Source organism: Pectinophora gossypiella, chromosome 3, assembly GCF_024362695.1.
Source record: "Pectinophora gossypiella chromosome 3, ilPecGoss1.1, whole genome shotgun sequence".
In the NCBI taxonomy this organism is placed as follows: domain Eukaryota; kingdom Metazoa; phylum Arthropoda; class Insecta; order Lepidoptera; family Gelechiidae; genus Pectinophora; species Pectinophora gossypiella.
In genome coordinates, this window is record NC_065406.1 from 10,585,204 (window position 1) to 10,601,602 (window position 16,399).

At 37.3% G+C, this 16,399-nt stretch overlaps 1 protein-coding gene across 3 annotated transcripts in view; it reads right to left on the reverse strand.

Moving 5' to 3' along the window:
* LOC126381878 (extracellular sulfatase SULF-1 homolog) overlaps positions 1 to 16,399 on the reverse strand; it is a 145,351-nt gene that overhangs the window by 11,487 nt on the left and 117,465 nt on the right. For all 3 annotated transcript variants that reach the window (XM_050031416.1, XM_050031413.1, XM_050031415.1), the window contains exons 6-7: positions 9,030 to 9,168; positions 8,267 to 8,454 (exon numbers count right to left, since the gene is read on the reverse strand). In XM_050031416.1, coding sequence (XP_049887373.1) covers positions 8,267 to 8,454; positions 9,030 to 9,168 — 327 coding nt within the window. The remainder of the gene's footprint in view (positions 1 to 8,266; positions 8,455 to 9,029; positions 9,169 to 16,399) is intronic.

The window sequence follows — 16,399 nt, forward strand, 5'->3', positions numbered from 1 at the left end:
AGCGTCAATAGAAGAAGGATTTCAGAGACTGGAGATTGTACTTCAATTGCTTCAAAGTGCTGGGTTGACGTTGAAATTGCCAAAGTGTAGCTTTTTTGACACACAGATTGAATATTTGGGGTACGAGATTTCGTCTCAAGGTATTAAGCCAGGTGAACGAAAAATTACGGCTGTTAAAGATTTTCCAGAACCCAAGAATGTCCATGACGTAAGACAGTTTTTAGGGTTGGCCAGTTATTTCCGAAAATTTGTCCAAGGTTTTGGTGAAATAGCGAGACCCTTGACCATGTTACTAAAGCAGAAAACTCCCTGGCAATGGACACATTTGCAAAAAACAGCGTTCGACAGTCTGAAGCAAAAATTGGTAGAAAGACCTGTTTTAGCTTTGTATGATTCAAAGCTGGAAACAGAGCTACACACAGACGCCAGCTCTCATGGTTTAGGCGGCATATTAATGCAGTGGCAAAGTAACCCTAGGGTACTTAAGCCAGTTGCGTATTTTAGTCGACAGACAACTGCAGAAGAAAGGCATCTTCATTCTTATGAATTGGAGACTCTTGCGGTTGTTTGTTCACTTAAAAAGTTTCGATGTTATTTATTGGGGTCCAAGTTCATTATTTATACTGACTGCAGTGCATTGAGACATACATTGACAAAAAGGGACTTGATACCTCGGATCGCTAGATGGTGGCTTCAGATAAGTGAGTTTGATTTCGATATAGAGTATCGCCCAGGATGTCGTATGAATCACGTCGATGCTCTAAGTAGAAATCCCTTATTTAGTTTAGATGGGGTTGATGCAAACCGAGAGGTTGACGATTTTCCACATGTGTTAAAGATCACTTCGGAGAATTGGCTACACACTTTGCAATTAGCCGACGCCGAGATATTGAGAATTTCTAAGATTTTGAAACCCGATACAGATGATGAGTCTAAGGACATTAAAAAAAATTATACGATTAAGGATCATCTCGTCTACAGGAAGGTGGATGACCAATTACGTTTAGTAGTTCCACGGAGTGCTCGTTGGCAAGTATGTAAAATTAACCATGATAATATTGGCCATTTTGGTTTTTCAAAAACGCTAGAACGGATTAAAAGTCAATATTGGTTTCCCAAGCTACGACACTTCGTTAAGAAGTACGTTTCCGCTTGCATAGAGTGTGCTTATAACAAGGACACTGAGTCGAAAACTCGAAGTGGACATTTACATCCTATCGAGAAGAAAGACATTCCGTTTCATACGATTCACGTTGATCATCTTGGACCTTTTGTGAAAAGCAAACGGGGAAACAATTACATATTGACAGTAGTTGACGGGTTCACCAAATATCTTTTTGCAAGACCCGTTAAGGACACAAAAAGTAGAACGGTTCTAAAAGTATTAGAAAGCATTTTTACCGACTTTGGCACTCCTACGAGAATTATTTCCGATCGTGGATCTGCATTTACTTCTGCTCAATTTAGATCATATTGTGCAGCTAGTGGAATTAAGCATATTCTAAACGCGGTGGCTTGTCCTCGAGCCAATGGCCAGGCTGAAAGATTCAACCAGACTATACTTGCAGCACTATCCACGCAAAATTATAATAATGATGAACGTGATTGGGACAATCAATTAAGTAAAATTCAATGGGGCATTAATAACACAGTTAATGCATCTACAAAGAAGGCTCCTTCAGAGCTACTGTTTGGGATAAAGTTAAGCAATCCTTCTGAGAATAAACTACATAGTGCCATGACAGATACAAGCACTACAGATATAACACACATTGATGATCGAGCAAAAATGCGTAGAGAAGCTAGTGACAATATTAAAATGTGTCAGGACAAACAAAAAGAAGCTTTTGATATGAACCGGAAGCCAGCTCGAATGTACAAAGAAGGTGACTTGGTGAAAATCACTAAGGTTAGCTTTATAAACGACGGGAAAAGTAAAAAGTTATTACCCAAGTTCATCGGTCCATTCAAAGTTATTAAAAGTTTAGGTAATGATAGATATCAGATATCTGACGTGTCGGGATTTAGTAAGAAAAGGCCTTACGATACTGTAGTGTCAGCTGATCGGATGAGACCTTGGATTCATTTTAAATCTTTAGAAGTTGTGAGTAATTCTAGCTCTGATGTAGGAGAAAGTGATTCAGATCATAACGTTACAGAGTAAATATTGTATGCTCGTATCAGATTAATATAACGTATAAACTGTTTTTAGTTTAATATAATAAGACTAGAGTTTGATATAAGTAAATATTTTGTTTGAAAAATTCAGTAAACATTTGCATTGGAGATAAGATTGATGATGATGTTTTTATTTTTGAAATGGTAATTAATGATATTTACACAATTTGTTCGTTTCGAGTGTCATGATATATATTAAAAAAATAATAATAATAATAATATCTCTTAAATATTTCTTAGTGTTATGGTTATATTTAATGTACTAAACTGAATGTTATGGAGAGTAATAAATGTTATGCTATAAACTTAAATATTCTTTTATGTACATACCTATGGATTATGTATATGCCTAAAGTGCTCCGGAGAGAGCACGGAGTCGGATGGCCGAGTGTCATGATCTTGGGAAAATGTTACATGGGTTTCTTATTTTACAGATGAATTTCGTATGTTCTAGCATTAATAGTCTGTGGGGCGGAAGTTAGAAGTTGGTAAAAGATGGGATTTGTGCTGACTGTCATGTCAGTCATACGATCAATGTACAATAATAGACTTTTAATCTCTAAATTAAAGCCGTTGCATTGCAATAATATTTTAATGTTTTAAAATATTATTAAATAAAATCATTACGTAATATTTATCAGTGAGGAGGTAAAATAACTAGTTAATTCATAAATCAAAGTAAGTATTTACTAAAGGCGGGACCGGAAGTGGGAATAACGCCGCGAATGTAAAACAAAACAAGAGCGGGGACACTTTTGGTTGGACCGCTCAACGGACACGTTACGCGGGACAAAATTAGATAGAGAGTGACTTATTGAGTGTCTTGGATTTAGTAATTCGGTTTCTGATAATACATATCGATGACCTTCTTTACTTTACTCACTAACCGGTTCACACGTGTTGTGCCTGAGTACACTGAAGTAGAAAAGTAATAACTAATAAAATAAAGTTGTTATTGGATAATATTTTAATAGCTGTTTCTATGACCTTACACATGATTAAGTACATTTATAAGAGCCATTTTTTTAATATTTTTAATATTTTTTTACACAATATTATTCTTATACTTAATATTGATCTGTGATTTTTTGTGATGTTTACTAATTATAATTATGTTAGGCTATGAAAAACTGATCTGTGATTTGATGCAATAATTACTTTAAGAATTAAAATTAAGGGAATAAAAATAATAATTTCCACATCAACAAGCTGTTTCATTTATATAGTCACAAGGTGCATTTAATATATTTTTTAATTAGCCCTCAAAACTTTTGAACGCGACTGTAAGGACAACAGCTTAGGTATAATACGTCCAATAAAGAAGGTCCTCGTTAAGTATGAATCCGTCGCTTTTTAGTAGTCATTCAGATTTGGTCGGATAACCAGCCGTTGTTTACATATTTTGGTTTTTTGTTTATATTTACTTAATGCGTAACATTTGAAGCTCAATATTTTCACCATATATTTTTGACTAAAGGCACAAGATTTTGGTTTACACCTACACATCTGGGATTGTGCCAGTTCCTTGTATTTTGCCGTCAAAGTTATGACACCATCGTTTTTACTTTTAGCAAGATTATTCAAAAACGCATGCATGAACATTTTTGAAACTTTGTATGGTTATTATTAGCGTCAAGAAAGACCGAATACAGTTTTCAGCGAAGTTATGCCTTGTCTCATTTAGGCGCTGCGATGTTTTTTCGGGTTTTCATAAAACCGCGATAACTTGAAAACTATAAATATTTTCTAAAATCTAATTGGGGCTAGTGATGGGCAGGGAAAGAAAAAATTGGGTGGGAAAGAAAAAATATCGGGAAAATATGGGAAAATAAAATAAACACCCGAAAAATTCCCGAATCATGGGAAAATATTTTTTATTTAATTATTTTTAATCTTATTATTATTTTTATCTCGTTTCCATGTCTCGGGTCGGGTCTGTCATGGAGTCCCGGACTTTTGGAAGGCGTGCGTGGGGCCGAAGCCAACACCTTAAGACAATTTACTCTAAATGTGTTGTGACACCAACCGGCGATTATCCCTGTATGCACTATGGGAGTGCACCCAAAGACAATCCCTGGTTCGTGTAGGACTATTGCAGATTATGGGAACAAAAGGAACTGGGCTATTGGGTTGGGGGTTAGTGAACCGGGATACTGGGGCTATGGGGGACTATGGCGCCTGCTCGACCAATGTTAATAACAGAGATATATTGGGCAGGCGGTGACTCGTCACTCACTGGTTGGGCCACCTATCTAGCCGACGCGACTGGACGGCAAGGCAGCAACATGGTTGTGAGCATCTCTGGTTGTCAAGAGGTGTACACCGCTTTCTGCGAGGCGGTTTACCCGCCTTACCAACTCGCGACTTATGCATCTTTCACTTCCACCCTGCGAGCGTATAGCTCTAACGCCCCACTCTGGCTGGCCAATGAAGGCAAGCCAGAGGTGAGAGTCCTGCGGCCCCCGCTAAGGTCCACTCTGGCCAGCCAGTACTGTCACCATCTTTGTTGCTCTTCTTTGGACTCTCTCTAGTAGTGCAATGTCCTTCCTATAGTAAAGTCTCCATATTTGAAACCCATGTTCTAACAGCCATCTGACGTAAGTAAGTTTTGTAAAGCCTAAGAAACAATTCCGTATCTATATGATAAAAAGCTTTTCTAATTATGTATAAGAGGGAGTTATCCTTCTTAGTGATTCCAATAATGTGTTCGTCCCACTTTAGATTATGTGTTATCGTTATGCCAAGGTCATTTTGTTTTTAACACACTCGAGAGGTTTTGAGTCAATGGTGTAACTCAACGTGGGGTGGTTACTGCCAACATGCAACACAGTGCATTTGTCTACGTTTAATGTGATTAGCCAATCTCGGGTCCAAGCAATTACTCTATCGAGATCATCTTGGATTATATTATGGCTAATAAGTGGATTCCCCGTTATTTTCGTGTCATCTGCAAAGAGTGATATATCAGACATGATACCATGTTTAAGATCTGTAAGGTAGATACTGAATAAAATAGGTCCTAACACCGATCCCTGCGGCACACAGCTGAGGACTTTTCTGGGAACAGAGTATGATTCTCCGATGCGCACAGAGAATATGCGATTTGACAGGAAGTCTTCAATCCACTTCACGACATTGCCTCTGATTCCAAAGGGCTCTAATTTAGCAATCAATCGTGTGACAGGAACTCGATCAAAAGCTTGTTCATAGTCCAAGTAAATAATATCTGTAGGTATTCGTGCCTCCCAATTTCATGCACAAAACCATGTTGCTCCTCGATGATGACATTCTCTCGTGCCAAAAGCATCCTATATATCCTATAATATGTAGATATCTTTGCATGGAATTATTAAAATCGAACATTCCATTCAAAATATATTACAAAGGAGATCGTCGGCTTTCCATACTTTGGCCGGCCCAAATTTGAAAGTGCCGGTCAGAGAAAAAAAATGTGTCAAACTTTTCGAGTAGATTGTTCTGAACATTTTTTACTATGACACCAGACGTGTATGACCATTAGTTTGGCTTAAATGGATTTTAAAAATCTCGATTTTTCATACATTTTGTAAAAAATAATATTATGTCCGTTGGGAAAAAGAGGTATACAGGCGTATTACAAAGGACCGTTAGAACATTTATTAGTATAGCGCCAAAGTTCTATGACCATTATTTTGACTTTTATTGGAATTTACGTTTTAGTTCAAATGTGAAAAATGCCGACCAGCAAAAATATCATGTTGAGAGTATCGAGTAGATGCCTGATAACATTTTTTTCTATAGCGCCAAACTTGTATGACCATTAGTTTGGCTTTTAGTGTATTTTAAAAATCTTGATTTCTTATTTATTTTGTATGAAAATAAAGTGCTTTGGGTAAAAAATGCGGTACGGCGGATTAAAAAGGACCTTTAGAACATTTAATAATCTGGCGCAAAACATTTTTGACCGTTATCTTGACTTTTTATTCGTCTCTCTTTCCGTTTTGGTTCAAATGGGAAAATGTCAGCCAGCGAAACAAAATAAGTCAAATCTTTTGGTAAACGACTTGAAACGTATTTTTACTATACTACCAAATGTCGACTTTGGCTTTTATTGGACTTTTTAAAAAAACTTTTTTCTATACATTTTAACAATGACAACAAGCAGAGCTTTCCCAATGGCTAGTTATTAGTCAGATAAATACTTTGTGTTTTTGTTTTGAGTGTTGTTAGGTGAACTTCTATATTAATACTATCTGATTTTAGATATGATGTTGGCTGTAGTTTTTGCATTCGACTCAACGTTACGGCCTAAGTTTAGGTTGAATTATGGTATTGATTCACCTTGACCGTAAATGGTTACCACCCTCCAAAGATAAGCTTGCCATCTAGTGACGAAATTCGTATTTTGGCATGACGTCTGAAGTATCTGTTAGGGAAAACAGGAGTCGGGTAGTTGTACTTTGCAAGTATGCCTATCACAATGTCCTGGTGCTACTCGGCCGATAACATAGTACCTCTATCACCCCACTGTTTATTCCTTGTTTACACTTTTCTTTAAAAAAAATAGCTTCTTAAGCGTGTATCACCATCAGGTAAGATAGTGGTCAAACGCAAACCTATTTTTCAAAAGACGACCACCATATTACGCCTTTAGCAAGATAGTTCCATTATCACTAGATAAAACATTTTTTTAATTTTTGAAAAATCGATTTAATTTCAAAATATTGGTCATAGTCGTTTAATGCCATAGTAATAAACATTCTGACGATCCTTTAAATAACGCGCCTGTTATATTTTATTTTTAATTATACAAAATGAAACAAAATTCAAGTTTTTTTTTTAAATCCAACAAAAGCCAAACTAATTAATGGTCATACACGTTTTTGTCATAGTGAATAATGTTTACAGGTATCTTCTCGATAGCTTTGACATGTGTTTTTTTGCTGACCGGCACTTTTCACACAGAAACTATAACGTAAAGTCCAACAAAAGTCAAAATAATGGTCATAGATGTTTGGTGCCCTAATAATAAATGGTCAAATGGATAAGTTCTAACGGGATATACAAATATTGTTCCATGGCCGGCACTTCACATTTTCACCAAAAATGTATGAAAATTCAGTTTTTTTTTAATTCGAATAAAACCGAAAATATTGACCCTACAGCTTTGGTGCCATAGTAATAAATGCTCAGACGAATAAGTTCTAAGGATAATAAATACCATTATTGTTACTTGGCCGGCACTTTACATTTTCACCATAAATGTTTGAAAAATACAGTTTTTTAAAATCGAATAAAACCGAAGATATTTACCCTACAGCTTTGGTGCCATAGTAATAAATGCTCATACGGATAAGATCTAACGGAATATAGCAAAATTATTTTTTGGCCGGCACTTTAGACTTCTGGGCCGAAATCCGATGATCTCCTTTAAGTTTTTTAAGAGTTCATACGACACTACGACAGAAAATAAATTGGGCATAAGTAGGCATACATTATATTTAAATGGTCTTTGTTGGAAATCCTTACTTTTAATACAAATATATGCGATAAAAAATATTTTCCCTTGAAATGGGAATTTTTCGGGTTTTTTCCCTCAGAATTGGGAAAATTCCCAAAACGCGGGAATTTTCCGGGTAAGAACCCAACACTAATTGGGGCACAAAGGGGCACACATTAAGAGCTACTCGCGTATGTTTATTCTACAGGGGCACATGCAATGGTTTTAGAGATATACTATTCATCAAAACGTTACTCCAGCAGGAAATGCAATATCTCGAAAATCTGAAGGGGCACAGATTTTATTTTTGGGGGCACATTTTGGCACACATATAAGCTATCTGGCCATGCACAGTTTTTCTCTCTCCGATCATTCGTTTAGAATTTTCCTGCTAGAAAAACGTTACCCCAGCAAGAATCGTTTTTTCGATTTTTTTTCGAAACGACAGGGGGCACACATTTTTTATGTGGGGGCACATTTACAGCAGATAAGGCACCAACTATACGTTCTACTCATATAACTCTAGGAGATACTTTCTTGTTGGGGTAACGCACACCAGAGGTTTTGCTACATTTTTATCTATTTTTAAGTCAAGAAAAAAACTCTTACACAGTTCCAGGTTCGACTCCGGGTCCTCGCACAAGGAATGGCACTCTGATGTCGAACTCGAATGGAAAGCTTTTGCCTTTGACAAGACCAAACTGCCCAAGATGATACCCATGGTCCGAAGTGTACACTAAATACGTGTTATCCAATTCTCCCAGTGCTTTCAGTTCTTGATAAACTCGCTCTACCGCCTGAAATAAAATCAATTTTAAATGCATTATCAGGAGAGCTTTCTAGATTAAGTTTTAGACTCGGTAAAGCGCGTTGTAATCTGGTATTATCTTAAGACTGCGGCAAAATCTTGCTATGAATAAAATTATCGCCTACGTATTGCGTTTTGCTTGTAAAAAAATACGAAATCCCCCGCCTAATCCGTATGCTCATCTACCCGGTTGCGTGTGCATGTGTTTAAGCGTTAATATTCTTTGAAAAGAGAAATTAGGCGGGTTGAAAAGGCCACATCAAAGCAATTCGTATAAAAAAAGCAATATTGCTATTTGACATTTGTGTGCATTGCGCGCTTACTTTTATATTATAATATTAAAATGTTGGGTTTTTATAATAGCACATTTTGTTTGTCTCATAGTGATTTTCTGAGTTATTGTAATCATAATAATTATTTACCACTAATAGCATTTACGCGTCCGTCCGTTAACTCAATAAGATAATTTTAATTTAAGGTATTTTGTATTTCTCTAGTAAATGAATTGTGAAGTGGAGAAATACATTTCTTAAACCGTTAACCCCCCCTGATCCCTAAACTCACCATGTCAACGCTCTGGAGGGTCTGCAGTCGTTTGGTCATGAGCAGGTCGGTGAACTGGCGGTGTATTGGCTTCATCTTCTCCGTCACCCGCAGGATCCACTGCTTGTCCGGGTTTGGGGCCATATCGTATGTTGGGGTGCTGTTGACAAGGAATTTCACTGATTAGAATTCATAAAATCCTCCTTTTTGAAGTCCTTAAAAAATAGATAACTTCATATTTTCGAAATTTTACCCGAATTAAGTTGGTTGCACACCAGCGAGATACCTTGTTTATTTGTACGGATTATGTTAAAGATTTAACATCAGCAGCTCTGCATCACCTATCCCCTTCCTTTTCGGTGGATAAGAAAATGACAAGTATAACTTAATATAAAATAAAGTGATTGGCTGAATGGATGCCATTGTCAATGTCTTCTAGTCTACAGGTCATAATATGGGGAAGGATATACTTAATTGATTTTCAGAAGCAATTAAAATATGCCCGGGGTGATCCGCTGAATGTAAGAATCCTACGCTAAGTATTTTGTAGGTATTTTTTATACCTCCAAAGATTCCATATCTTATCTTGACTTGAGTACGTCAGACTACGAGTCAGTTATATTCCTGTATAAATCGTCTTTTATTTGCAATCTCAAGGCTTTCATGTGCCGACAATTAACTCGAGCTCCACAGGGATGAATTTTAGACCTTAATTAGTTCATTATTTAAGACTTAAAAAAATATTTTGTTTACATGTAGTGATTCTTGCATTTTGATTGTTTTTGTTCTGTTCTAAAGTTAATTTCTCGAACTTCTGGGTTAGTAACATGTGTAATAAAAAGGTAGGTTTATCTATTAGTTTGCAAATCAAGTACCTATAAGTGACTATTATTTGTTATTTTTGCAATAACATACCAGTCAGTATTTTGAATTCGTCAATAAATAAATTTAAAAAGCATGTGAAGCTTACATTATGTAAAAAGCTTATTAGATTAATGATTACCTAAATGATAAAAATGTCTGGTATTCAAGGTGTCCCTCTAGTTATTAAATAACTTATAACGTATACCTACATTGATTTAAAAGATGTGCTGCTTTTACAATTCCTTGTCATTCTCTCAGCCATAACACCTTGCGAAATGACGTAGATTCAAAAATGTTAAATTGACCTTCGACAAGTTTATCTATGGTAATGATTCGAATGTCTGAAACCATCTTCAAGAAGTTTTATGCGCTTGATAAACGCTCATAACCGTTACATCCTTGAAAAAAAGCAATTTTGGCGCCCTACAATTTGTGGCCCAAGCATGTTATGTTTCTTAATTCAGCCCTGTAGTTAATTTATTCGCCGGCTTCGCGGCGGGCGGCAGACCTTTGGACGGCCGTATGTTACATCCCAATGCTGATAAATTAAGCCGTTTAAGGAAGTTTACATGATACGCCCCGCTACTTTAATACTAAGTGTTAGAAGAGGCATTCGAATCGTTAGGCTTAAGTGGAGATGGGCAGGACACTTGGCAAGACGGGAAGACAACAGATGGACTAAGGCTGTTACTGAATCGTGGCCAAGGGATGGAATGCGATATCGAGGCAGACCACAGTTGGGTGACATTGTGAGGTACGCCGGAAAGCAATGGATGAGACTTGCAAAGAAAGGATGGCGTGATAGAGAGGAGGCCTATACCCAGCAGCGGGTAGATACAGACAGTGTAGATGGATCGTTAGCACAGAATTGATCGGCTTAATCTCTTACTCTACCCACCTCATTAGGGATAAAGGGCGTGACTATATGTATTTATGGACATAGTAGGATTGGCAAATTGCAACTTAAACTGATTGTTGTGTCGTTGTACATTCATATTTTATAATACAATGCATTAACTAATTTGTACTTGTACTCTAAAATTATGCTCCCATGAGATGAAAGTGCTTACCTAATATTAAATAGACAATAATCGATCGACCTACCAACCCGCAGTGGAGCAGCGTGGTGGAGTATGCTCCATACCCCCTCCGGTTGATTGAGGGGAGGCCTGTGCCCAGCAGTGGGACGTATATAGGCAATTCATGTAATCGATCGACCTAATATCGACTGTCACAACACTAGCTTACTTAAATTTATTACTATATACTTACTATTTACTATATATTGTATTGGTTGTAATGAGTGAGTGTTGTGAACTACTGTAATGAGTTCATTAGTGGACCCACGATAATACTACAGAATAAATACAAAGTCGGTGCACTCTACATCGAACACAACCAAAGAATGTCGGCAGTAACAATTGACCAGAAAATAGCATTTCTCATCGAATCGACGCCACGTTCCTATTGTTGGTCTGACCTGCAATAAATCAAGTTTCATGCGCATTGACACACGTTATTACACTCACTGTAAACAAATCTTGTACACTCTGGTTGTTTCGCTTGATATACTTTTTACATAAGTACCTATTGTTAGATAGAACAGAATCAATCGGCCGATTCTCGACTGATACATCACTACGCTAATGAGTATCGCAGTATTTTTAAATTTGTCAGAAAATAAATTTAATACTCATATGAAGCTTACTTTATCTAAAAAAACTTATTATAAGATTAATGATTACTTACCTAAATTGATAAAAATGGTCGGTATTAAATGTGTTCCTCTAGTTATTAAATAACTTGTAATGTATACGCTCATTGATTTAAAAGATGTGTTGCTGTTGCAGTTTCTTGTCATTTCTTCTACTCAGCCATAACACCTTGCGAAATGACGTAAATTCAAAATTCAACAAGTTTATCCATGATAATTACGCTGAATAAATGACTCTGATTTCTGATTTCCTTTTGCAAGACAGCTCTAGCTCGTACCGCTTATTGCTTTCGTGTGTCCGGAAATGCGATAGTTTCGCAAAGGCTTTATGAAAAAGCATTGTACAAGTTATGTACAATACTTATTTTACTATAAATTCAAAATTCACAAATATCTTTATTCAGTAGGTAACATAGTTACACTTTGAATCGTCAATTTTTACACAACGAACGTCTCATCCGCCTAAAACTACTGCAGCTTGTCACAACCTGTATAGCCGGGGAAAAGAAGCTGCAAGAAAAACCTCGGCACAGGGCCCTAGACGTTCTTTAAAAATACTTAGTAAAACAGTATTGATGGGCAACTAATACAGGTAGATACTAAGCCTAAATGTAGCCAACCTTTCGATACAAGCCTCAGGTCACGACCTGGCCGAGGTTCTGTAATCCATGCGATAAAAACCGGACAGCCGACGGAGACAAATTGCTCGGAAGTCCTTGAATTTTATTCAATTTTCTTTATTATTTTTTGTTACTCCCTCAAATTGATTGTTTTCCGATATATTTTAAGTTTTTTTTAGTCATTTCTTGAATCCTAGCGGTGTTTTGTTTGGACGCTAATATCTCTAAATTTGGTATAAAGTACTTAGACGCTTTTATTAATTATCCTATAGAATAATCTATTTGACAAACATACGTAACGTAACATAAACAGCCTATAGGTATACGTCCCACTGCTGGGCAAAGGCCTCCCCGTATTCAACCGGAGCGGGTATGGAGCATACTTCACCACGCTGCTCCACTGCGGGTTGATGGAAGTGTTTGGACTATTTGACAAAATTAAAATAAAATCAGAATACGTTTTAATTTTTTTGTGATTTGGGCCGGACGTAATATATTATGAGGATTTTATTGTAATTTCTTCTGTCAATGACCTGAACTTTAGCGTGGAAAGTAATTAAAAATGTAGGTTTGCCATGAAAAATTTAATATAAGTAAGCTGCAATATCGAGCCTGCGGGCAAATGTCTAGACTTTACATTCATAATAAAAGGCATCGGCATGCATTTATTCTGAGTTCGCGGCGACTTTGCGGCGCCGGCATCGAACTTGGGACCGATCGGTTCGCATCACCACTAGTTACCGCCCGTGGCACTGTCTATAGGTTTATAAATTAAACGATTCGTGAAAGTCGATTTTATATTTTCCAAGCACAATGCCTAATTAGCGTCTCTCGCCAACACTCATATAACACTTACGTCGTGAAATGCCTAGCAATTGCGGCTTTTCATAGGATTGAGCATAGTTACGTTGTTTACTTATACCATGTTAATAAATACGCACTACATTGATGTTGCTTCAACGACATATGACAAGACTAAATTTATTCTAATCTTTCATCCTGTTTTTTTACTTAGACACAAAAAAGGACAGCTATGGTCTCAAATAAGTTTCAATATTCAATATTTTTGCATACTATAATGGTGTACAAGTTTGTAAGTTACATTTACATATGAGTTTAACCCTTTCACGGGCGGAGACCATGGGTCATTTGATGGTTCATTATAGATAGTATGACACATTATAATCAGAACGTCATTAGACGAAAAGTCCTTCCTAAAGTCCTTGAAAGTGTTAACATCCTAGATCCTTTCGGGCACAACAAAATAGAAGTTTAAAAGAGAAGATTTTAGTCCCGTCAAATAAGTTAGTTATGCAATTTCAAATCGAAACGATTATATATTTAAGAGTCCTAAATTCTGGGCTCTCAATTGACGACACAGACAGATAAACGCAATTTTTATTGCGTTAAAAAAAAAAAGTTTTTTTTTAAAGTTTAGAAGATACGACTAACTGTGTGGTCTCACCGCCCGCCGCCGTCGGTTCCGCCCGGGCGCCCGACATACGTTTTAAAATATGTAGGTACATACTAATGGAGCCTAAATGAACCTAACACGATAAAAAACTCGTCCGCATGTTATAACATTTGTTTTTACTTTTTAGAAGCTCTCGGGTTTGAAAACTTAGTTGTTAATTTGTTTTAGTACCCACGATTGATTGATTACTTATTATAACACTTTTGACCGAAGAGAAACACGCTTACCATTAGGATTCCTTTTTACCATTTTGGTACGGAAGCCTAAAAAGATTTACTTTCTCACAGTAAGTTGATAGAAGAAAATTAGCATTTTGAAACGGACAATCTAGGCTACAAGTGTAAGAACTTTCGAAACTGAAAGCAATGATTTGCTAAAGTTTGGAACGATCAATAGCCTCTAAGACCGAATGTTCTTTATAAATCCAAACCCCATTGTTTAACTATTGTGTCTGGAAATCTCGGTCTTAAGAGGATAGATATATAAGCACAAAACGCGAACTTAATTACTAACCGTCTAAAAATATAGCTTTGCCGATTATCCTCAAAGGTACTTTCAAATAACGTAGCTAAATTAGAAACTTCCATTGAAAAATGTCGCAAACTTCGAATCACACCTCAGGGTCCAATGACCTAACTCTCACCCTTCCCGTGACTCCCAACCAAAGCCATTCGATTCCGTATTCAAATGCAATGCATATTCAAACCCAGCTGGTGTTGGTAAACTATCAAACTGCTAGCAATATCGGTCGCGGTGGCTGACGTCGTTGGAATATATTGTTTACCTACACTGCCAATACCAAATGCTACTCTATGAAAATTCGGAGAAATAATGTTGAAACGATGCTAATGCAACCGCTGTCGTTCATATCTCCCTAGCGTTATCCCGTTTTCACGGGTTACGCTTACCTAACCTGAAGATTTGACAGGTCCGGTTTTTTACAGAAGCGACTGCCTGTCTGACCTTCCAACCTGAAGGGGAAACCAGCCCAATACAGGTTTGATCACATAGCTTCGAAACGCATTTCTCGTGTATGTGAAAACAAGTTCGAAAATCATTGGTTTACGCCTGTGCTGGGATTCGGACCTGCGACCTCAAAGTGAGAGTCAAGCGTTCGCGGATGTCTCAGTAGTCGCGTATACCAAGGACCTTATTTTATCTCGCGTCGTGTCGCGTCGCGCTTACATAGCGTATTGGGTAATTTTTACATGATATTTTTACCTTACCTATATTTACAGCCACCAGAACAGTGTTCTTCGTATAAGTTTAAACATCCAAGTTCCAAATTCAATTAGACATTCAAAGATGGCTGCCGTAAAGTCAATCGCAGTGCAACATCAAACTGCCAGTTATATTAGTTCGCAGCTGCTCTAGTACTCTGCCAGCCACATCTGACGTCGTGACGCTCAATTTATAGTCGCTTCTAGTCTGCAACTATTCTTGAAATCTGCATAGCTAGTAAAACAAATATTTTATTCCTTCTGACATATAAATTGAGAACCATATTGAGTCGAAAAAGACGTAAAAGTGAGTTTGTTGTGTTTTGTTGTTACAAAACACGCGCACTAAACGAATATTTATTAATATCTGAATAAAGTATAATATCGTCACTGGAAAGGCAAAATTACGTAAGCGCCAAAATAGGCATTTTGGGTTTTTTATACACTTCTCATCAAAAAAATCGAAACACTTCCGTTTTCATTGTTTCTGTCCGAATTTAACACAAAAAAGAATTCATACGATGAAAAAAAATACATAAATGTATAGCTGGCAGTTTGGCCATTACAGTAATAAGCGAAAATTCTAAATTCAAAATTAGAATTTCATTTGTTTATCTTATAAACGAAATGAATCACTGTTTTGAGACAAATGTGTGTTTAGGGTTGGAGTACATTTAGCGTTTAAAAACTAAAAATTGGCGCCTATCCTTAAACTTTTTGTTTTTTATTTCAATACTGTGACTTTGGGACGTCTGAAAAAAGGTTTTTTTTTTCTAAAACGTATGGATACTTCGCCCACAGAAGCCGCCCAAGTTGTGGCATTGCTGGATTCTGGCCTTAGTCAGCGTGTTGTGGCTGCAAGACTGCATCTAAGCCTGTCATCTGTTCATAGAGTCTATAAACGTTACCGGGAGACTGGTTTGTTCACGCGCCGTTCAGGATCTGGCAGGAATCGGGTCACTTCTGAGCGAGATGATCGATTTATTGTAACAACTTCTTTAAGAAATCGACGCCTTAACGCTTTTCAACTGCAGCAGCGGCTTCGTGTTGTACGAAGGGTGGCTGTAAGTGACTCTACAATTAGAAGAAGGTTGAAGGATCGTGGACTGGTACCGCATAAGTCAGCAAATGGGCCGAAATTAACTGCAGACCATCGAAGAGCGCGCCTTAACTTTGCACGTGAGCACCTAAATTGGTCATACCTACAGTGGAGCAAAGTTCTCTTTTCTGATGAGTGTAAAATTATGCTGTATGGTAACGACGGAAGGAACAAGGTCTACAGAAGAGACGGAGAACGCTATGCACAATGCTGCATTGAAGAAAAGGTCAGCTATAGTGGCGGTTCGTGGACGGTTTGGGAAGGAATCAGCGCCGACGGTAAGACAGAGCTTGCTTTCGTGTCTGGGCCACGTCTGCCTGCACTAAACTGTCATCGGTACGTCGAAGAGTGTCTCGAGCCTCATGTGATGCCCTATGCACATTTTATTGGCAACGGCTTC